General features: G+C 50.3%; 1 protein-coding gene across 3 annotated transcripts in view; it reads right to left on the bottom strand.

The window, feature by feature from the left end:
* The window catches only part of LOC138491618 (E3 ubiquitin-protein ligase DDB_G0292642-like), a 536,293-nt gene that overhangs the window by 134,774 nt on the left and 377,798 nt on the right, over window positions 1–23,721 (bottom strand). For all 3 annotated transcript variants that reach the window (XM_069618244.1, XM_069618245.1, XM_069618243.1), the window contains one exon: window positions 3,727–3,821. In XM_069618244.1, coding sequence (XP_069474345.1) covers window positions 3,727–3,821 — 95 coding nt within the window. The remainder of the gene's footprint in view (window positions 1–3,726; window positions 3,822–23,721) is intronic.

Here is a 23,721-nt window from a genome sequence, read left to right on the forward strand (position 1 = left end):
ACCCCAACTCCCACCCCTCCCGTTTCCCCAACTATTCCCAACATTTGCCCAGCTCCAGTCCTGGATCTCAGGCATCCCCGCATCTCATTCCTTTCACGGTCCAATGCCGTTACTCGGAGCCCAGCAGTAGGATACTGAACTACTAGTATTCTAACTACACTAACTAATGAGGGTGATAGCGTGATTCCTAGTGCTGCTTACAATTTAGCAGCACTTGTGCCTCCTGCATACCGCCAATAGTATGGAAACCATTTGCTTAACTACTTAAATGTCTCTGTCAGAATGGTATTTGTTAGTAACAATACTATTCAAGAGTGCATCAATCACAAAAATCAGAGTCAGTTATCACGTTCTTCTCTCGTCTGATCTTGTTTTTCCATCGGCATGTTCTGCATATCCATCCACTTGCTTACATCTTCAGGGGCCTCGAAGAAAACAGCGCAGTCTTTATGTAGCATCTTCAACTTTGCCGGATACAACAGCATGTATTTAAGATTTGCGGCACGTAACCTTCTCTTGATAGTGCTGTAGTTCATTCTTTATTTTTGTACCAAAAAAGTATAATCCGGGTATGCTGTGACGGATGCCGATGCTCGGCTAATCGTGCCCCCTTTTCGGAAGTATTCCAGGATCCTCACCCTGTCTTTGTAGTTCAGTATCTTGGCAATTATTGGTCGGGCGGGGCTCCGGGCGGCGGCTTCCTTGTCAGGGCTCTATGCGTCCTCTCTACTGTGAACCCTTGGGTGAGTGTTCCAGCTCCGATTTCCTGTAGTAGCATGTCTTCTATGTAGTTGGTCGGAATTTGGTCCTTCCTCGGGCTGTGGGAGTCCAATTATCCAAACGTTATTCCTTCACGCCTCCCCTTCTGCCTCCTCTGACCTCCTTTCAAGGTTCTGCACCTGTTGTTTCAGAATGGAGAATACTTGGGAATTTTCGTTACAACTGCTTGTGTTCGCCTTCACTTCTTTCTCCAACACTCCTGTGCGCTGTGCTAGTGCTTTGACATCCCGTCTCAAGAGATTCACATCTATACTAATAGCGTCAATTTTGAATTCCAGCGATGTCTTCAACTCTGCTATGGCTTCTAGTATTTGTTTATCTATTTGTCCCGACGTTTCCCCTTCTCTGGTCTCTTGCGCCGTTGTTTTCGCACTGTCTGTCTGCTGTGCCGGTTTGGCGAATGAGTCTATTGATGACTGCTTCCCTTTGCTCTTATTGGATTTAGTCACCATTCTATCACCTCTGTGCACTGTACTGCTTTTTTCTGCCTCAATGCACTTGTTACAGGATGTGTATACTGTCCACTGAGAAGCGCCTTCAGTGTATTGTCTTGTGGGGTCTGACTCTTGCACTCACCCTGTTCTCTTAGGTCGACCTCACTGCACAGTTACCTCTGCCGTTGGGGCTTTTAATTTGCTCCTGTGTCCTTCACTCGCTCAGTCGCCTTCTTTGTCCCCAGGTTTCGTAGTGGGTACAGTTAGGTCTGACAGTGGGTTCACAGTTCTGTCCGCCTTCTCTGATTTGTTGACACCCCTCTTCCTGCGGCTCAGCGACGTTCCACCCAGGTCTCTATGTCATAAGTACTCTGGAGAGTCAGCTGTCACCAGTGTGTGTTCACTTGCTGGTATAGTTAGTACAGTTCCTTGAGTTTGCTGGGGGTGCTATGGCCATCAGTTGGGTTCGTACTATTGCTTTCCGGTAGCCTTACTCTCTACAGGACTCTTTCTGCGGCTGCTGTAATCCACCAGACCCATTTACAGCTTTGTGATCTCCTGAGATCCACTGTGTCTGTACCACTCCCCTTTGATACACATGCTCTTGTTTGCACCAGTTTCTGACTCCCAATCACTTCTGTGTTGTTAATACTGCCCAGGACCGTTTTGCGCCCTTTCTCCTGCCCCACAGTATCCTCCTTGGCTGGTGCAGTCTTTGTTCCACATGTATTGGCCTTCTACGTTCCTTTGGTTCTCTTCGCACACACTCTAACCCAATTGTGGGCTACTTTAATGTGTGTTGCACTAGCACGCCAGCGGCTATGCCCCCTAGCCAGCCTTCGACTCCTTCCTCTTACACATAGTACCTCTTGCATGCGGTCTTCTCACTGCGCAGTGCAGCTGCCTACCCTCAGCTATATGCGAGCTTCTGTGTTGTTTCCAATCATGTCAGTTTCACCTTTTGCCAGCCCAATCCCTGCTTTTCCGTGCTTGCTACACTGTAACCATCCACTGTCTGCGTCTCAATGTTCCTTACGCCGACTGCCAGCTCCTATCTCGAGGCTGTGTGCTTTTGTAGGACATCAACTGTTCCGTCAGGTACTTCTGTGTTTTCTCCAGCATTCCGGTCTTTGTCCTGCCCGCTCCTTCAATATGTATGGAGCCGCACACACTGTACGACCATGCAGAATTTTTGGAGTGAATCTGCACCATTGTTCGCTCTTTCCGTAGCTCTTCTGTCCTAATCCTCCGCCATGCGCCCCTCGTCCGGTCACTGGGTGTGCTTTCCCCATCCACTGTGCTGCTCGTATGCGCGTCGCTGCTTGAACCGTTTGGTCCGCTTACCGCTCCGGTTCTACTAATGAAACCTGCGTCGGGCTGCTTGTTTTATGGCCACAATCTGGTTTATTGTCTGTCCACACCGCAAATGTGTGGCATTCGGGGTCCGTCCTTGATGGGCTTATACACGGCTCACTTCCTTACGATCTTTCGGGATAGCGGCCACGCGGCTGCTTCCTTTGTTCTGTTACGACCGCCATCTTGTTCATTTCCACAGCTACAATCCGACAAACTCCTCGAGCTCCCAGTTTACCTCCCGCGCTGCAATTCACTTTGGTATTCAACTCATGATGTGCTCCATGACTTCATGCTTACATACGCTGCATAGTTGACTCTAAGCATCTGTATTCCATCGGACCGTCTGAGGATCAGCAGGAGCTCGTTGGGACCACATCCTATTCCATGGCCATGTAGCCATGCCCCCCGATTATTATAGAATGCTTCTTGGGATTTGCCAATTCTAAGTGCCGTTTATTCTACATTATTCGGGTACTATCAGTTCTCTTGATGAAAAGTGTTCCATTTCAATGGTCTACCAAGGGAAAGCAGCATTCCAGGAATTGTAGAGTTTCTTACCGACCTCTCCAATTTTGTCTCGACCATATCAACACTTGCAGCTAAAGCAGATACGCCTGGATTTGTTTTTGTTTTTGTTTTACTCTCACAGAGACCCCGGCAGGAATGACCTTTACAAGAGTTGCATAGATGTTGAGATTTTAATATCGGATCTCAAATATGCCTTACTTAACGAGTTACAAAATACAAAATTGAACCAGATCAGCTGGGTTCTGACATGACAGGCATGTTCACTTAGGTATGACTGATTTTTTGTCACATGTACACCCTCTTAGTGCATGAAAACCGCTTAGTCCATATGCATGTAATGCACACTCTCCTGCACATTGTGCTCACCAACCTGTTATCCGCACAACATTTTGCTTCATCAAAACGCTAATGAAACATAAAGGTTGATGCACAAGGTGAATATTAATAACATGGGTAAAAATAAGTACTGCTTGGAATTCAAAGTAAAATGAAACTGCATGACTGTGGAAGCAACAAGAAAAAAAGCTACTAATAGTCACAATCATAGAAAAGTCATTATGAAGACAGACCAAAGTTCGATTGGCGGCAACTTTCTACCTTTGTTGGGACAAATCCAATTTTCTCATACCTGGTCAAGCAGACTCCGACACCATCCAGTCAATGAATTGGGGTCCACTGCATGCCCACACGACATTTCTACGCGGAGGACATCGTCATCATCACCTGATATAAATGTGGAATATGAAAATGTGAGCATGAGAATAACAGATCCAATTGTTACATAGCATCACAGATTCAGGGAAGAGGAAGCCTCCGAATTGTATTTTCTGTAAGTGTATAAATCCATTCCTTAGCTGGGTCAAAGGGACATTCAGAAGGTAACCAAGAGATATAATAAGAGGGACCTTTATTTTTTAAGTGAAACAAAAACTATTCGGAAGACAAAAGTCATTGACCAACACAAATGTTTGTTGGTTTATTCTCGATTTCACAAAGCAACAAAGCTGATACAAAGTTCTGGCAGTTAGCAGAAAGAGCAAAATGCTGCATCATGTCAGGTTTCCACGTCCTGTGTGTACAGTGGAACGATTTCTATCGGCTTGGACTGCAGTTTGGAGGCCGCATTTAAGCATACAATCAAGTGCACAGTTGTTGTTCTCTGAAATGCGCCCATTTTAAAACATGTCACTCTCATGTGAAGACCTCAGTGACAACCAAGATATAACATTTGATAAGAACATTCCATTTGGCTGCATTAATATATATTTTGCTCTGGGAGAAAATGCTGCAGAAAATAAATGTGTAATGGAACAGGGGAATATGGCTCTGCTGGCCACCACAGAGACCTGGTGCGCAAATGAATGCACTGCCAAGCTCAATGTCCCCATCCGCCCCAGCAGACTTTTGTTTTAGTTAAAAACTGACCTGTGACCACATAGAAAAGGAGGTGCCCTGTCTGAATTTACTTCAAGTCCTTCAAATGCCATATTGTAGACATTGGGAAATATCTGTCCCATACAGCTCCCCCAAATACTAACGCTTCTCTCCTGGTCATCACTTCCTACAGCCCACCAGGATATATCGTACACCAAAATCCTACTATTGAGCTATCTTAACACAGGGTAAGCCAGTACTGGGAACACGGCAAGAACAAGACACAACAGACCTCATGGTAGGACTAACAATGGATACATGGGCCGCCGTATGTAAGGGACCCACACTAGATGTGTTAGTCACCAAAAATTGCTCCACTTCAATTACCAATATGACACCTGGTTTTTGGTCAGACCACTTCCTCATCTAAAGGTTACCTCCAGCCAGTCCCGGACAAAGGGAGGATATCTCTGTGGCAACACGGGTGTCTTGGAAGCAGGTGTCTTGGAAACGGGGACCTCATGCTCAGAGTGGCAAACCAAAGATAGCTCTGTGCAATGAGCTTCTACCATGCTCTCTAGTTCCTTATAGCATAAACTGCGGGAATAGCGTTTCGCAACGGGCCACACTAGAGTGCAGCAGCGAAGGGTACCTGTTTCCCCCAAATATCATAGTGACCCATAGTTTGCAAGCTGCCACCGTCCAGGTAGAGAGCAGAGACTGCAGGCCCAATTTCAGTCTTATCATCTCCACTGGGACGTTGCCAGGTAATCCCAGAAGAGAGCTCATGATCTTTCCCTCTAATTTTGGTAGCCAATGTATTGCTCTCCTGGGGAGAGTCTCCAGGGCATACAAAATCCCAGGCACGATAGTTTTATATGCAATTATCTTTGCCTCTAGTGAACATCATGCCCATGTGTATATCACCTTCTTAATGGTCAACTACTTTACCCATACCTTAGGTTCTATAGTGTCATATAAATAAGTATGGGTCGGGACGCCCTTACCTGTAGTCCCAAGTACCTATAACTATTTGTTAATTCCAGCTAATTAGGGCCTAGGTGCCAGTTAAACATCATTCTCCACTGCCTTTTCCTACCGAAAGCCATTATCTTAGTTTTTACTAGGTTTATCCTAAGGTCATTTTTCTCAGTGTATGACTGTAGGGCATTCAAAGAATGTTGTAAACCCATAGGTGTTCTGTCAAGAATGACAATGGCCCTCATTACGACCCTGGCGGAAATCGAAAAACGATGGCGGAAATGCAATACCGCCATCGAATAGCGCTCGGTGCGACTACGACCCGTCACCGCAAAGTACGAAGCCATTAGCGACACCGTAGTGAACGCCAACGCTAACTGCACCAAGCACGCGCGCGCGCGCCATGCCAAACCGCAAACACCACCATGGCGCAAGGGTACGCCAATTCCGACCCTAGCGGACATGCACCTAACGCCATCAGGCATGGCGGAATGGACCATTCCGCCATGGCGAGAAGTACGGCATCGCGAATCAACCGTAAACGGCCCCACTGAGTGCCTGTACACCGCTCCCTGCCCACAAAGTACAACTCCCCGTAGGTGCAATGAAGTCACAATGCAACCATTGAAATGCACAAAGCACCCATGCATGCCAACGAACAAAAGCAACACAAGAGGGGCCAATGGGAGCTGCAGGGCACAGATGGCACGAATACAGAAGCCATCCCAATGGACATGACCACAGTCCCCCACCAAGAAACGCACGCAAACACAGGCACCTGTGACCAGCAACATTCCGAAAATCACATCATTCCACCAGTCCACCTGGCTGACCGCCATCTGTTACACAAAACCCAATCCCCCGCCCCTGAGCATGACAACAACCAAACAGACATACAGGCAGCCCCCATCCCTGACCTCACGGGCACAGTAGGCAAACGCGCCCAGTACAGTACCACGCAACTAAACCCCGAAGCAGGAACCCAATGCAGATCTCCTCACAACACATCGCCCCACAAATAGGCACATGCCACATCACTTGCAAAGAAAAAAGCTACACGGGCCAAATCAGAATTGAATTTAATGCACATCAAAGTCACCAAGCCCATACAGCCATCAGGCCATGAACTACAAAACACAAATCACCATTGGGGGCTGCATCCGCAAGAAATGACCAGCCACTACCTGAGTGTCGCCCTGTTCCCCCATGGTACACAGAGCCACATTCACGCACGAAAAGGCAACATGGAAGCGCACAGAACCGCAGGGCCGACCCAATGGGGAGGCACTAGTCCAGCTGAAAGGCCGAAATGTTGCTCGGAGCCACCAGTACTGCGTAAGGGCATGTGGGCCACTGCCGATCGTCCCATAAGATCGTAATGCTGCTCCACCGATTAACACGAAGCAGCAGGTGTCGGGAGTAAAATCCATCTGCAGGAGTGGCATACAGATGGCAGTGGCAAAAGGGGAGGAGATACCTGTCAACCAAAAGAAAAGAACAAGAACAGAATGGCCATCAGAACTACATTCGAACAACTCACTTCAATGATCACACGAAATCCACAGCCATCTGCATGCTAGCCCACTCCAAAGGATCATCAACACCCCAAAGCCACTTGCGACTCATAACCATCCATACCTAGGTGTAAACACCATCACGAACGAGTGTACCTATGCATGCGTCTGCCAAAACAGAATCCATCAGATGGGAATGTTAACGTGCATGGACACAAGTGTCTGAGGGCGCGTCGAGACAGGGAGGGCTGAACAAGGCCAGATAGACGATGGTCCCACTATGGCAGCCCTGCATCACATAGCGTAGGGGAGGCGGATAGATCCCAAGAAGCCCTGTACATGGCAAACTCTGTATCAAATCACCTGCCCATGCATCCATTCATCATTCCCTCATCCCGGGATCAAAACGCCTGAATATTTACTCACATGACATTAGAAATATCCATTGAGTCTGTGCGTAATGCAGCCTGCTAAATCCACAGTGCCCCAGCCCGTAAATCCAGTGATGTGATGTAACATGTATTTGGGAATGGCCGGCCTCATCGCCCACGTAGCCATTGCGCATCCCAAACTATTCATATCAATCATTGCTCCCTCGCCATGGGCCTTGTCTCAAGGACATAGAACAATAGGACGTTATATTTGCAGTCAGACCTGTGGGCATCTCCTCGCCGCTAGCTGGAAACCGAAAGCGCCGCCCTTCGAATTCCTCAATTGCAACATCACGTCGAGAAGGCATCTGTGGCCGTTTGAGATCACTAATCATTCCATCGAGTGCGGCTGTGTGTGAAAATGGCAACTGCCTTCACCCACAAATGGGAAGCCACGCCCGTCGTTGCAACTCGGTACAGTGATGCCTGAGGGCCCACCGTTACTCGAGTACTACGTTCCACTGACCCTTCACAAGTCCGTTCGCGACTGCACAGATAGTATGGGAAACAATGGGACCACAGCAGAATGAACATATCAACCAATCTTACACGGCCATCGGGTACAAATACATGATTGCAATAGCAAGATACAATTACCAGATTTGCAGCGTTGTGCGCGGGACGTGCTCGGCCAAAGGGGAGAGCAGTTTGCACAGGTGGAATTAATCACCACAGGTGGAGGCCATACAGCCCGGAAACACATAAATTGCACAGCCAGTCTCCTCCCACAACCACAGCGAAATGCTACCGGCAGGACTCGCGATGTTGGCCCTGGGGGACCTGATAGCACTGCAAGTGCTCCGACTCCAAGAAGAAGACGAACAACAACTACAACCAGCCGCACGGAGGAGACGCAGGAGGAGGAGGAGGAGGCCAAGGCAGGGCCAGCAAGGCCCACCAGCACAGCCACTACCACCACGCAGGCAGCCCGCAATCCCACGCCTCCGAGCACATCCGTTCAACCTCACTGATGAGCAGATCCACACCCTCTACCGTCTGGACCGGGACACCATAGCCGCCATTGTGGACATGACACAGGCTGACCTTGACAGCATGATAGATAGCCCAACCGCCATCCCACCCCTACTGAAGGTGGTGTCTGTACTACACTTCCTGGCCACAGGCACCTACCAGCACACAGTCGGACAGTTGCATGGCATTTCACAGCCACTGTTCTCACGGACACTATTGCAAGTGCTCGATGCCCTCCTGCTGCACGCAGACGACTACATCTCTCTACCACGCTCGGAGCACGATATTACCAACACAAAAGTGGGATTCCATGCACTTGCCGGCATACCGGGTTGCATTGGTGCCATCGACTGCACCCATGTTGAATTGGTCGTCCCACATGCCATGGAGGCCCAGTACCGCAACCGGAAACAATTTCATTCCCTGAATGTACAAATGGTGTGTGACTCCAACAGGATCTTTACGCATTGTTGTGCCCGATTCCCTGGATCAACCCATGATTCCATGGTCTTGAGGAACTCTACAATACCACGCTACATGGAGCGACACGCAGGGAACAGATCCTGGCTACTCGGTGAGTCTCATTGCATGCATGATGATGTGGGGTATGTGATTTGGCAATGTACTGGCAGGAAGGGGGGGGGGTGTGCGTACGTATCAATGGCATTCCACATCCTACGTTTCTCGTCCACATACAGGTGATGCTGGATATCCACTGAAGAGATGGCTCCTCACACCAGTCCGGAACCCACGGGACCAGCATGAGGAGGACTACAACCATGCCCACTCACGTACCCGTGTAGTTATTGAGCAGGCATTCGGCCTACTGAAGGGCCGTTTCCGCTGCCTCAGCAGGTCTGGCGGGGCACTCCTGTACCGCCATGAGAAGGTTGCAAAGATGGTGATGGCATGTGTCATGCTCCACAACATGTGCGTACGTAGAAATGTGCCCATGCCCCCTGACGCAGAACTGCAAGCACCGGATGATGGTCATGATGAGGGCGGGGATGTGGCAGCACCTCAAGGAGTCTGCGAGGCACCGGAGGCCCGTGACATTCGTCAGCATCTCATTGATGTATGCTTCTAGCACTCATGCCTGGTGGCTGATACATGGACACGGGACACGTGGCACTGTGTGTGTCTGGAACATGCACAATATGGACTGTACGCCTATGATGGCCTAGTACACAAAGATCAATGTCCACACATCTCATTGGTTGATCGTGCACTGTTTATGGCATATGTGATATCATGTTAAACACCCTATCGACCCGCCACCCAAGTGAGCCCAACACACCCCCTCCACCCTCCTACCTCCCCCCCGAACACCAGTGTCCAAAGATGCTCATTGTCAGTGGGCAGTCGCTATTGCATGCCCCCTCTGCGGGTATCAGGGGCACCCCTGCCTGTGGAGCGCCGGGTCCTTCCAGATCTACGTTGGGGGCTGCCCTGGACGGAACTTGCAACGGATGATGTGTCTGCCTGCTCACGTCCATGCATGTCCCTAAGGGTTTGCGAGAGCTCAGTGAGCACACGGCGCACTGCGGCAAGTTCGGCACATACGTCTTTGGACGTCGCATGCAGTTCCCCCCTCAGGCTCTCAGTGCTTCTCTCAATTTGTGACCTTAGCGTCTCTGTGCCTCTCGCCATTTCTGCCCTAAGTGTCTCAGTTGATGTTTCTATGTCTGCCTTGGTGCCCCCACATTCATCGGCATGGTCCTTGAGGAGTTTGGCCAGTTGCTGCTGTTGTTCGATCAACTGGTCGAGGGACTGTTGCCTCTGCTGGGCCATGGCCATTTGCGGGGGTGTCGCAGAGGGGCTGTTGACCTCATGTTGCCTTGCCACAGGGCTTGGGGGGGATGGCCAGTCGTCGTCTTGTGGGTGCACCTGCGTGGTATCCTCATGTTGTACGGGATGGGACAGACAGGGGGATTGGGACAGGTCATGGATGGATCTGACTTCGGCATCCCCGTTTTCTGTGTCGGAGCATGCTGCCATCAATGGGGTGTCGCATATGGTGCTGCTGCCACCAGAAGCAGTGCCTACTGTGGCATCCATTGGGGGGACCTGTGGTGGTGGTGTTGTGGCCATGCTGGCTGCTGGGGTGCCTGTTGATGTTCCCTCCTCTGTGCTGCCACCTGATTTGTGCTGCTGCCGTGTCTTGATGCGTGCAGCTGAGGTGGAGGGTCTCTGGCCGTTGGTCTTGGCCCTCTTTGCAGGTGTGCTGGTAGGGGTGTCCTGTGGCTCGTCGTTTGGATCGGACCCTGTGGTGGAGTAAAGGAGGGCGAGGGTTAATGATGGGTCTGTGGGAATTGGAATGGCATTGTATCACATGCATTGGGGTGGTACCTGAGGGTGATTTGGGTCGGGGGCTTGGGGGTGCTTTGATTTGTGTGTGGAGTGAGGGTGCAGTTGTTTGGCAGCCTGCAGTTAGGGTGTGCCTGCTGCACGTGTAGTGCGTGTTTTAGGGGTTTTTAATTATTTATGTATTTATTGTGGGTTTTAACGTGCACTATCAGGCCGATGTGTGTGGACGTTCTCCTGGACATGTGTTTCTGTTGCACTTTGTGGACGCATGGTACTTCACATGGATGGACTTTGTGGATTTGGCATTCTTTTATTTGGGCCACCTACCTGAATCTTCGGATGTCTGCACTCCTTTCTCCATCCCTCCGACTCCCTCTATGCTCTCCATTCCGATGGTGGAGGCACAGATTTCTTCCCAGGGGGTCAACTTGATGGGTGATTCAGGACCTCCCCCGGTGGCTGTGGCAATGTTGCGGTTGGCAGAGAGTATGCTGCGGACGCGTATCCGCAGGTCGTCCCATCGCTTGCGGCATTGCTGTGGGGTGCGGGGTGCGGTCCCCACCGCACTTACCCGCTGTGCCACCAGTGCCCATATGGCCTTCTTGTTTGCAAGTTCCGTCCTGGTCATTTGCGTGGAGAAGACGGCGGCAGCATTCTCCTGGAGGGTCTCTGTTAGCACGGTGAGTTCCTCACGGGAGAAGTGGACCTGCCGCTTGCGGTCGCACGCTTTCTTCGCTGCTTTTCCCATTTTTCTAGGTTTCGCTAGGGTGGTTGACGGGTTGGGGTGTGTCTCAGGGTAGTGTTTTTAGTGGTTGTGTGGTTTTAGTGTATTTATAGGTGTACGCCGGGATGTTTCCCGTTCCGGGCCCGTGTTTTAACTTCCGTTTCCGTATATTTCCGGCCACCGTACTTTCCGGTAGGCGCACACTGCGGTGACCGCTAAGTGGGGTGGCGGTATTGCACCTGGGGCGCCGTACGGCGGCGGTGTGGGCCGTTTTGGGGTCATTTCCGCCATCGCGGACTTTGCACTTCCGCCATGGCGTGGTGCTCGTGCCCGATGGGTCGGAATGGGCCGCACTTTGCTCCTTCGTGCAATGGCGGAAACGCTATTTACGCTGTGGCGGTCCGGTCAGTCGATTTCCGCCAGGGTCGTAATGAGGGCCAATGTCGTCTGCATAGGTAAGTGTGTTTGCTGCTTCAAGCCCGTACTGCAGAGGATTGTTATGGGTGGCTTTCATCACCTTGTCCAGGTCGGCCATATATAGGTTGTATAGTAGTGGTGCCAATACACAACCTTGCTTTAAACCCATGTTTGTCTCGATGGATTGAGACAAACTGCCATCCTGCAATAGTGGACTTTAACCGTGGCTTTATGGTGTAGTTGTTTTATAAAGTGTAGCACACAGGGATCTATAGTTTTTCTCACAGTTTCTCGCGGTTAACCATGCCAAAAGCTGAGCTAAAATCAACAAAGCACACATTTAATGGTGTGTCGGGGTACCTATAAGCATCAAAAATAAGGTTATTAAGTACCCATAGGGCATGCTTGGTGCCGAAGCCCTGTCTGAAGCCAAAATTATGTTTACTGAGGAGTTGGTGTTCATCTGACCACCGAGCGAGCATGTCAAGCAAAATGCCAGCAAAGACTTCTGAGATGCAATTAAGCATCACAAGGAGTCTATAGCAGGCAGGATCGGTGAGAAGACCCTGTGTGTAAATGTGGATTAATATAGATTCATGCCAAGAACAAATATGGATGAAATAGGTTTTCAGCAGTTTAGCCCACATAGCAGGGTCCTTCTTCAGTACTATGTTAGAGAGGCCGCCCGGTCCCATTGCCCTTGTTGGTTTCACCTTCTTAATTAGCACCACCAAGTCTATGGCCTCTACCTGAGACCATACGCTTGAGGCTTCCCCCAGACAAACCTTGGTGCTACGTACACAGACTCCCTGAAACCATACACTTAGGGCATCTCCCGGTCGGACCTTAGTACTTGGGACACAAGCTCCCTGTCATCCAGAACAGAACTGCGAGACTTGTCCTTGGCCTCAAGCCCAGGGACCGTATCTCTCCAGGACTGAAATCTCTACACTGGCTCCCAGTGGCTGCGAGGATAAAGTTCAAAACCCTCTGCATTGTCCACAAGGCCTTCTGGGGCCTGGGTCCTAAATACCTTCAACTCTCTCTTCCCAAACATCTTCCCTCCCGAGCCCTTCGCTCATCCGCCTCCAACTCCCTCAGGGTTAGGCGCTTCTCGAAGCAACGAGCTGGGGGTAGATCTCTCTCCGCGGCAGGGGCCTCCCTCTGGAACAGCCTTCCTGCCTCCCTGAAACTTGAGGAGAACCATCTCCGGTTCCGGAAGCACCTCAAAACCTTCCTCTTTGCTTCTGCTTTCTCTCTCCCTCTCCCCTGCTGAACAGCTAATTAATTCTTCACTGAAACTGCACTGATCCTGCAACTGGACCACTCTAAACGGCCTCGGTCCTGGGCCCAACCACTCTCCACTTGCACTGATGCCCTGGAACCCCTCTGCACTGCGGGACTGTCTCTGTATCCCTACAGCCCCCCCCCCCTTCCCCAGCACTTGTTCTGCACTTATCTTGCACTTGCCACCAGCTGGCCCTATTTATTTATTACTTTACGCCACTTACCTTGTACTGCACTTCCCCCCCTCCCCTTCCCCTTGCACTTTTCCCCCTCCCCCACCCCTGCACTTGCGCGATCTGAATGACACCTGGCCTAGTAGGATCGTTGTCTGTCTCCCCTTGTTCCTCCCCTCCCTGCCTCGTCGCGCCTTGAAACACCTGTGTATAGGCGCGTTACAAATACCATATCATATCATATCATATCAAAAGTATTATATAGGATGCCCAGTCCTCATCAGCAATGAACTAACCTCTATGGCCTGTTGTCCACCTCTAGTGGAGCGTATCATGAACCAAAACATTTTAGTATCAAGGGTACGTATGATTCTGTTTGTGTTGTCATTTGGATGTAGTGTCTCTGTATCAATGATCAGTGAGCCACCGTTGGTATGTCCGTTTTAAGACAGACAGTTTGTTCTTAATATCCCTAGTTGACAGAGAAGCACTCCTCTTTACTTTACAACACTCAGTGTTCATTATGTGTTTTATGTTCACAATGGCAGCATCATAAGGTGCCCAAGGTTTATTTCCCTTAAAGTCAAGGGTCCATTTCTTTTTGTCACAACCCCTTAGTTTCTCGCCTTGGAGATCATGATTTTTTTATTTCTGTGTTCAGATCATCTATATTTCTAAAAGACCAACAAATTACCTTTGAAATTAACAGTGGGGTTACACTTCACTTTTTCTGATGGGGCAGATTTGGACATTTTGCAAGTCATTCTTAATGTGACATGATAGCTCATAGTCAACTCTTTAAACTGCAGGTTCAGCCTTAGATCGCAGATCACATGGTTAACAAAGATGATATCAATAAGGGAGGATGAGCTACCATTGCACCAGGTGTAAATTGGCTCTGTTGTATTCATGAGGAGTGGTGTAAGATCAAACTCCACCAGGAGAGCCCTCCAATCAGGGCCAAGCCCTGTGCCAAGTGAGCTCTCCTCTCCTTTTTTACCAGGACTTCGGCCAACCAAGCAGTTCACATTAAAATCCCCTGCCAACAGAATACCCCCTCTTATTGTGGGGTGCTCACGAACACACAGTGTCGCGGACTGCATTCCTCAGTTCGCTTGTGGCCAGGGGGATCGTATCTGCCGTGCAAACCCCCTTGTTACCAACACCCTAAAGGTTCAGATCTTCTTTGATGCACATGTATTGTCTGGGTCTATACTCTGATTTTGCCCCTATACATAAGCCTCCCTTCGGGTGGCCCCTAGGCACAGGAAGGGCAAACGGAAAAAGTGTAATATAACCATCCATATGGAAGAGAGCAATTAACTAGGTTTCCTGTAAAATAAAAAGGTTAGACATCCATAGTTCCAACCCGCCCAGTGGATTAACCAGAAAGGAGCGGTGGCCACATGTGTTCGAATATAAAACCAAACAAGGAGTCTCTTGTCCAGCTAGTGATCAGTTTCCACTGTCTTGGGCTTTCACCCAGCTGCCCTGCATCCTGGCTACCACAGAGGAGGCCGCATTTACGGGAGGTAGCTGAGCCCCACCCCCTCCCCCAGTTCCTGTATGGTTGTCCGAGAGGTCGTAGGTCCCCGCAATGCTACCTCCCTTATAGTGCCATCTGTTAGTATGTTTGTGAGTGAGTTTTTTCCACTTCCCATAGTGCCGCAGCCAGCTGCCGTTTAGCGGTATGGGGACTGCTAGTTTTCATCTTTGGTTGCACAGCCCCTCCTACCTGCAAGCACTGAGTTGTTAAGGTGTGCTTCTTTCGAGATGGTATGCAGGTTACATTCGGTGCGTTGAGCATGGCCTGCTTTATGGCAATGATTTCAAGAACTTGTTCCCTAGAGCTGACCGTAACTCTAATGGATTCTGCCACAGTTTCTTGAGTTACCAGATCAACCACCTCGTTGGTTTCAGAGGGATGTTTTCCCTTCATGCTAGCATGGGAGTCCTGTAGCCCTTTAAAACACTCCCGATGGTTGTTAGTGTTCAAGCACACTTGCTGGAAGTTGGGATTCAAGCAATTCCTGTTGGAGGCCATGATAGTGTCAATCACGAGGCAAAGCATGCAGTTGGTTTCATGCTGAGCATCAGCCATTTCTGTGCACAATAAGAATAGTGAGCTAACCTGCTTGTTAAGGTGTTCCAGGCAGGAGTGTTTTGATAAGTTTTCTCAGGTTCATCATCACACAGAGAAATTCGGTTTACTGTCTTCCTTTCCTGAGGAGCTTTCTGATGTTGTGACCAGTTTCTCCAGGTCCGGGCTAGCTGACATGTCTTCCTTACTCCTGGATGGCGTAGAGTTACCTTTAAGGTCCTTACATAGGTTCAACAGGGAACCATTGTTGTCAATAAAATAACAGCTGTCAGAGTACTCTGTCACTGCTGCCTAGTTAGATGTGAAGTTTGGATTCTGAGGTGGGGAGAGGCACTCTCAGAGGCTGAGTTGTTTACAGCCTAGTTCGGGGCAACAGGTACTCCCTCTCCCCTTCCGAGTGGCTGTCTTGCTGCCAAAAAAAGCAGAAATGTCGGTTTGGGTCACCACCTTGTGACACTTAAAGTCTTTTTTTCCCTTCTTAGTTCGCGGTGGCAGAGTGCAGCCAGTTTGGTCATTTGTGGGGCTATGTGTCCGTTTTCCCGCTGTCGGTCCCGCACTGCATAGACCTACCCTGCAGGGTTTATTCCCCTTCCTTTTTGCTGGCATGTTGGGTCTTTTTGTCCAGACTAAGTGGCTATTACCCAGCAGAGAACGTTACGGTCCGAGACAATAAGGCCCCCCTCCTAGTCAGAAGGATTATAGCGCAGCCACCCCAAGCCACAAACTATATAATCCTCCTTTTTGGCAGGATTATATGGGGAGGAAACAACCGGCCTGTGAACAGTTTACAGGCAGGTAACACAGCACCGGCGTGGGCCAAGTGGAACTCCCTATACCCAGCAGATGCTTACTTTTTTGTTAGGCTCAGAGGGCTCAGTGGACAGCAGGAATAACATAGTTACAGTCAGCTGCTTATAATAGTACCCAAGAGCCTTACCTTAGCTTGCCCACTGGCCCACCGCTGAACATGGCAGACCACTTCTTCTCCACCGCTGCTCCGCGTTCCGCAGGTGAATGTAGCTTAAAAGTCTTTTGCAGGGAAGATCTTGTATGAAGCCACGCCTCCCAAAAACAATAGACACTGCAGAAAAACTCTGCAATTACAGGCCAGCACCATGGCAGACCACCTCTTCTCCACCTCTGCTTCACTTCTTTGTTGCGCAGGGCTCAGAGAATGGTGGTCAATCATAGACCTGAATAGTGTTCCCTATCCTCCACATGGATCCATGCCATTTGGATGTCCCCTTCTGTTACCCTTCTGTCAGCACCTACCCAATCTCAGTTTTAATTGACAACCTGATTCCTGTAAGTTTACGGCTTGAGTGGGAGGGTCTTTGGGAGGGTCTTTGTCCTGGCCTTGCCTCAGCATGCCCCTCCACCCTTAGGGCCAACAGTAGACACTGGCATTCTTACTCTACTTGACATCCAAAGGCTGACTTTGATCATCATACATGTAACCCAGTTTGGGTGTTAAATTATATCCAGGAAGTCAGGGCTGTGCTTGCTTTACTGTACCTTGAAAAAACAGCTGGTGGGGGTGAGGGCATTTAGGGTTCCCCTATTACTCCAATTGAGAACCTAGCTGTCTGCCTCTTTGGAAGACCTGAAGACCTTGTCTGCCTCTCCCTTTGAATCCATATAGGAACTCACCATCCGCCTTCTTTCTTATAAATACCCTTTTCTAGTGTCCATGATTGGGGAAGTTAGGGGTACTGGTGTCTTTTGAACCCTATGTGAGGTTTCTTACAAAGATCACTGCTGATTTTCATCTTCACAAGGACCTGGTCTTTCCTACAATTAGTGAGTTTTCTGCTAATACTATTTCCACTTTTCCGCGGCCCATGGTTATTGGGAGTGGGACTGGATTCCGCACCATGCTGTTATGTGCCAGCCGTTACGGGGCTCCTCCCGCCACCCGATTCGAAGCCCTACCCGCTCGCGTTTACTTACGTCACACGGTCTGGCCTCCCGACATCTTCCCTCAGTGGCAGCATCCTAGTGTCTCTACCCGCGTTGGCGGTTCTCTCCACTTCGCAGTGTGGGGTCACGGCGGGTCCAGGGCAGGTCTGTTGTGAGCTCCCCGTGTATGCACGGATTTCCCTATCCCTCAATCCGCACATGCACAGTATTTTGGGCACTTGGCAACAGTGGCTTGCATTACAAGCCTGGTTAGGGTGCAGATGATATAAGAGCTTCCGTGAAACACATTGCATTGCTTCTTAACGTTTGCTCTGGACTCTTGTCCTTGCTCCTAGTTGTCTTATTCCGTGTTGCCTTGCTCCAGCTCTCTTAGTCTCTGGTTCCCTAGCCCAGGACTCTCCTTGCCTGCCCTTGTTCCTCCTTGCCTCTCCTGTGCCTGCTCCCTTCTCCTTCCCCCTGTTGCTGCCTGCTCGATCCTTCCTCTCCAGTCTGCCTCTCCTTCCTGCGCCTCTGGTCTGGATCTCGAACTGGTTGGTCTGCTGTCATCATTCCGGTCTGCTGTCATCTGCTCCTCGTCAGCTGTCTTCTGCTCCTTTTGACTGGACCTTGGATCAACGTCTCTATTCACTCACGCACTCAAGAGCGGACCTTTTGGACCCAACATCACCAGCCTTCCCAGTCAGTGCTTGCACTGTTCCTACGCCACGTAAATCTGGGAAGTGCAGTCCTGTGGCATGGGGAACTGATCCAGGGCCCCCTAGTCGCATTGTGGTGGGTCTTGGGTTGGTTTCTCTTGTCACCTTCTCTTCTGATCCCGAGGCAGTCTGGCGTCAACCTCACCATCACCAGGAAAATCAGGTATGAAGCGTCAGCGAGACGCTCTGCTTAACATAGGCTGGGCAGCCTGTTGCAGCCAGGACAACACCTGCAATGAGCAACTATAAAACAATTTTTTTTTACATCACTAAAATTCCAGCATGCCTCGAATGAGTGCAGTTTTGAAAGGCTTACTGGCTCCAGTGTATATCTATTCCAGCAATCAAATTGATTTCTGCATTGATGCATGCACACCTGGTTGTTCCCCACATGTGGGCCTCCACGGTAAGATGTAAATGTGCAAAGGCCACTGGAACATATATCATAGTGCACATTGGCAAGACATATTTGTTTGCTCGTTATTTAAATGTTGGCTAACACTGTCCTTTGGTCTTTTGCTATCTGCAGCCACTTATCATGATTCCTACTTTCCAGCAAGGTTAGACTTAATTAATTTGATTTATTTATTGGTTATTTGTAAAGCGCATATACAAAAAAATGTGTTTCAAGGTGCCACAAGACAAAAAAGGGGCAGGGCAGAAGAAACCAATAACGGTCCTACTAGGCCATGTGTCATTCGGATTATGCAAGAAGTGGTGCACGGGGAGGGACTGGGGAGGTGGAGGTGTAGGGCAGAGTAGAAGGGAAAATGCTAGAGTGGGAGGGAGGTTCAGGGTAAGAGGAGGTATACAAGTGCAGAGGGGAGGAGGAGGAGAAGGGGACAAAGAGGGCCAACGGGGCTAGGCAAATGCTAAGGGGAGGCCAGGTTGGCAAGTGCCAGGGGAAGCAGGGAGTGAGGACTACATGCGGAGCAGGAGGACAGGGGTGAACCAGGCTTGGTAGGGATGAACACCATGCCAGGCTTGTCAGGGGAAAGGGCCTAGAAGGGCAAGTGCAGGTTGTTGGGGGGGGACAGGATGCTGGGGTATACTGGGTGAGGAGGGCCTGGTGCCCTGTGGAGATCAGAAGGGACCAGGCAGCCAGACAATGCAACAGAGGGGAGCATTAGCGGGGGGGGCGGACGGAATGAAGAAGAGGAAAACTGGGTCTTGAGAATCTTCTGGAATTTAAGGAGATCAGTTAGAGGCTTGAGAGGGGCAGGGGTGCCATTACAGAGGGATGCTCCTGCCGAGGAAAGAGATCTACCCCACACTGCCTGCTTGGAATAGCTTCTGATCTGGAGAGAATTGCAGCTAGATGACTGAAAGTCTCTAAGAGGGAGGTATTTATGGAAAAAGTCAGCTATAGTGTGGTTCCAGGCCCTGGAAAGACTTGTGGATGATGCATAGGGTCTTGAACTTGATCCTCGTAGCCAACTGGAGCTAGTGGCTGTAGTTTTGTGCTTGAGAGATGCAGTCCCTGGGTTTGAGGCAAAGGATAAGCCTTATAGTCCTATTCTGGATTAGTTGAAGGGGGCGAATGGAGGATTTAGGCAGATTGAGGAAGAGGTTGTTGCAGTAGTCCAGCCTGGAGAGGACCAGAGCTCTGGAGACATTGGGCCTCATTACGAGTCCGGCAGTAGCCGTGCCGGAAAAACCGGCAGGCTGCCGCCGGACTCTAATACCATTCCGCCTCTGTGATTGCCGGAATCACTGGGGCATTACAAACCTTGTGATCCGGTAAATCCGGAGGAGGAATTCTGTAAAACCCCATTCCCATGGAGTCCCACAGGACTCCATGAGGATGGGGACCATGGAAACACCGGTTCCATCTATGACAGAACCGGTGTTTCCATGTCCGCCTGCATGCGGGTGGTGTTAATCCTGCTAAATCAGACTTGGCGGGAGTGACTCCTCCCGCCCGCAGGACTCTGAATCAGTCGGTGCAAAACAATGGTGGCAGCAAATTTACTGCCACATTCTTTACCGACCGGCAGGGTCGTTGTACAATCAAGGGGTGAGCACATTTGATAGGCTAGGTGAATTCAACAGCAACGGGCATGCCATTTTTTCAAACCCATCACAATCTCATACCTACTGGAAAATTGGAAAACCAGAAGGGTAGGGACATTTGGCAGACTCGGAAAGTCTGACATCAAAGGTTTTGCCATTTTCTTCTACCCAGTCTGTGCATTGGTCTGGGGCCCCGCAGGCACTAGTGCCTGCCTCGACTATACCAAATGATATTGCTTTAAAGAGGGGCTTTGCTACTTCCATATAAAAGGCTTGCTTTTTTGTTTGTTCAAGTGAGGCCATTGAACACAAACAGGTAACCTTTTCATACACTGGGCCTCATTACGAGTTCGCCGACCTGGAAACCGTACATTCTGTGAAGATGGTGACACCGTTTCCGCGACCGCAAGGTCGTGGAATCAACAGCCGATTACGGCTTATCAGTGGCGCGCACCAGACCAACGTGGAAACGGTGTCGCCGCCAGCACGTAAACACCCACGGACATGGACATATCGCCCCAAAAATCAGTGGAATAACCGTGACCGCCCCCTCCAGCATGGACACGGAATCACCAGATGCGGAAACAACATGATCGCGAATACCGGAAAGAGAGAGGCAGCCATTATCTAAACCACAATCCACTGCCATCCTCACAGACCACAGGCCACATCACCTCCCTGAGCTGTGAGAATCATCCACCACAATGGCATCAAGGATTCCTGCAACAAGATAGCGCAAGCAGAGGTTTAGTGAGGCAAAGCTCACAGTGCTTGTTGGGCACATAGTGTAGCATGCAGAAATGCTGTTCAGACCAGCGGCGCAACACCCAGCAACGCCGTAAGGAAGTCTGGGCTGAAGCAGCACTCAAGTGCACTGCAGTAGAGGTGACCCTACGCACTATAAAGGACTGCCATAAGAGGTGGGATGACCTCCGGCTGAGAGTGCGTAACCTTATTGCTGCACACCGCCAGCACAGCAATGGTGGAGGACCAGCATCCCCATTGAAACTGCAGTTGTGGGAGGAGCGGTGCAGCCGTGTCCTGCACCTTGAGGGCACACAAGGCATTGGCGATGCAGAGGCAGGAGTGAGCCCACCTGCTGATGACGGTAAGTGCATAAATGTACAAAGCCATGAGTGTGAATGGACCCCAGGAGTGACCCAATGCACCCATTGATGAACCCCCCCCAGCCAGGGCAGAAGTGACCCAATGCACCCACTGATGACCCCCCCAGCAAGGGCAGGAGTGACCCAATGCGGTTGCCAGACATTTCGTCGAAAAAAATTGGTCGACCAGACAAATGGTCGAACCAATTTGGTCGAAAACCAAATGGTCGAAATTTTTATTTTTTTATTTTAACCCTTTTTTTTTTTTTTTTGGGGGGGGTCCCCCCCCCCAACCCCCTTTTTTTCTCTAAAAAACCCTTTTTTAACTAAACGAAAACCCGAAAAATAAATATATAAATAAAAAAAAAAATTCGACCATTTGGTTTTCGACCAAATTGCGTCGACCAAATTGCAGTCGACCAGTTTTTTTTCGACGAGTTGACTGGACACCACCCAATGCACCCACCAATCACCCAGATGACTAGAAACAAGCACTCAGTACATGCCCCCTGAACATGCACACAGTACGTGACTGAGTACAAGCTGTGACACACAGACCTGAGTGCATCAGCAGTCAAATGTGTGTACATGCAAGTGGTCACAGATCGTTCAGTGTGATGCATGTGATGGACCCATCAAATACCACCACACGACTGAAAGAATGCCCTCTGTCTTCCCACAGGCACGACAAGTGACAGCGACAATGCACAACCGGTGACGCAACGTCTATCTGCATGTGGACGATGCAGCCAACCTGCCGGGGATGAGGACGCAAGCACCTCCGGGACACAGGCACCAGGACCAGCTGCAAGTGGCACGGATGCACCAGCCAACGTGACCATCCCAGTACAGGCTGCCGTCACACAAGTGGCACACGCTCCCACCATAGCCACAGAAACCATCCTGCAGGCCGTCTGCCCTGCAGAGGATGCTGCATCCAGTAGCAACAGTGCCCGTCATGCAGTCCGAAGATCGAGGACAGGACGAGGAGGACAACATGGATGACCTGTCATCCCTCCACAACCTGCAATTCAGCCCCCCCTCACTGCACAGCCCGATGAGGTCACCAACACCCTCCATGGCAGAGATTAGTGCACGCATGCAGCGGATGGAGGAACAGCAGGCCACCCTATCCCGGCTTGTCGAAAGGCAGCTGGAGGAGTCGAAGCTGCAGTGGGAGGCGATGCAGCAGCAGGAGGAGGCTAGGCTGCTGCGGGAGGAGTTGAGGCTGCAGCAGGAGGAGGGGACAAAGCAGTGGGAGGAGGTGAGGCTGCAGCGAGAAAACAATGCAACATCGGTGCGTCAGCTACCCAGGGCCATTGGGTGTTTCGCCACTACAAATGTAAACTTGGCACGCCATGTGCGGAAGGGCAACAATGTCATGTCCTCCATCGCCGAGTGCATGTATGTGGCCCAGCAGGTGTTTCTTGGACGTGTGCCACCAGTCGCACTACCATTGCGATCCACCACCACCACCCCAACGAGCTCTGTCACTGGCAGCCCACGGAGGCGCTCCAGTCGGCTGAGTGCACCCTCTGGCAAGGACGCTCATGCACATAAGCGCGGTCAGAAATAGTGCCATGTGGTAATGACTGTCCACAAGACAATCAGGGAAACATGGGATGAATGGGGGTGGGTACGTTTGGGTGGTGGGGGAGGTCCATAATGGGGTTAGTGGTCTGGGGCATGGTTGGGGGTGGGTACGTTTGGGTGGTGGGGGAGGTCCATGATGGGGTTAGTGGTCTGGGGCATGGTTGGGGGTGGTTACGTTTGGGTGGTGGGGGAGGTCCATGATGGGGTTAGTGGTCTGGGGCATGGTTGTGGGTGGGTACGTTTGGGTGGTGGGTGGGCACGGGTGTGCAGCTTTCATATCCAATTCACCTTCTTACCTACTTTGTTGTCAATAAATCACTTCTTGAAATGATTTTACGAGTGGACATCCGTTATTTCATTTGCAATCAATCCATTTATTGAAATGCATCATCATAATCTTGCAATGCTGTTCATGTACAGTCTCTCAAAAGTAAATTTGAATAAAATAAGTGCATCTCGTGCATGTTGTCCATCATGTGCCCCCCCTGCGAGTGGGTGCAGCCATCCCATCCCCATCCCCATTGTCATCTTCATCATCTACTTCACCATCATCCTCTGTGTCTGGGGGCAGAGGGACGTTCCTGCGCATGCACATATTGTGCAGCATGGCACACACAAGCACTATTTTACCCGTCTTCACTGGGTTGTACAGCAGTGAACCGCCAGATTTGCTCAAGCAGCGGAACCTGGCCTTCAGTAGGCCAAATGTCCTCTCGATCATGCCACGTGTCCGGACGTGTGCCCTGTTGTAGGCCTCCTCATGCCTGTTCCGTGGCCTCCGTACGGGCGTCATCAGCCATGGCGTGAGTGCATATCCTGCGTCACCTACGTGGGATGTAAATGGAGGGGACATTTCAGTGTTTGTGGTAGCCATGTCTTGATCAGATGCAGTGCAATCATGTGTCATTAGTCAATCATCCATATGGGACAAGCAATGGTCTGACCAGTGTGTGAATGCCATTCCTGGGTCATTGTTGTCCTCATGGGCGATTGGACATTGTCCTATGACTTGCTG

This window comes from Ambystoma mexicanum, chromosome 10, assembly GCF_040938575.1.
Source record: "Ambystoma mexicanum isolate Mex_15411 chromosome 10, UKY_AmexF1_1, whole genome shotgun sequence".
In the NCBI taxonomy this organism is placed as follows: domain Eukaryota; kingdom Metazoa; phylum Chordata; class Amphibia; order Caudata; family Ambystomatidae; genus Ambystoma; species Ambystoma mexicanum.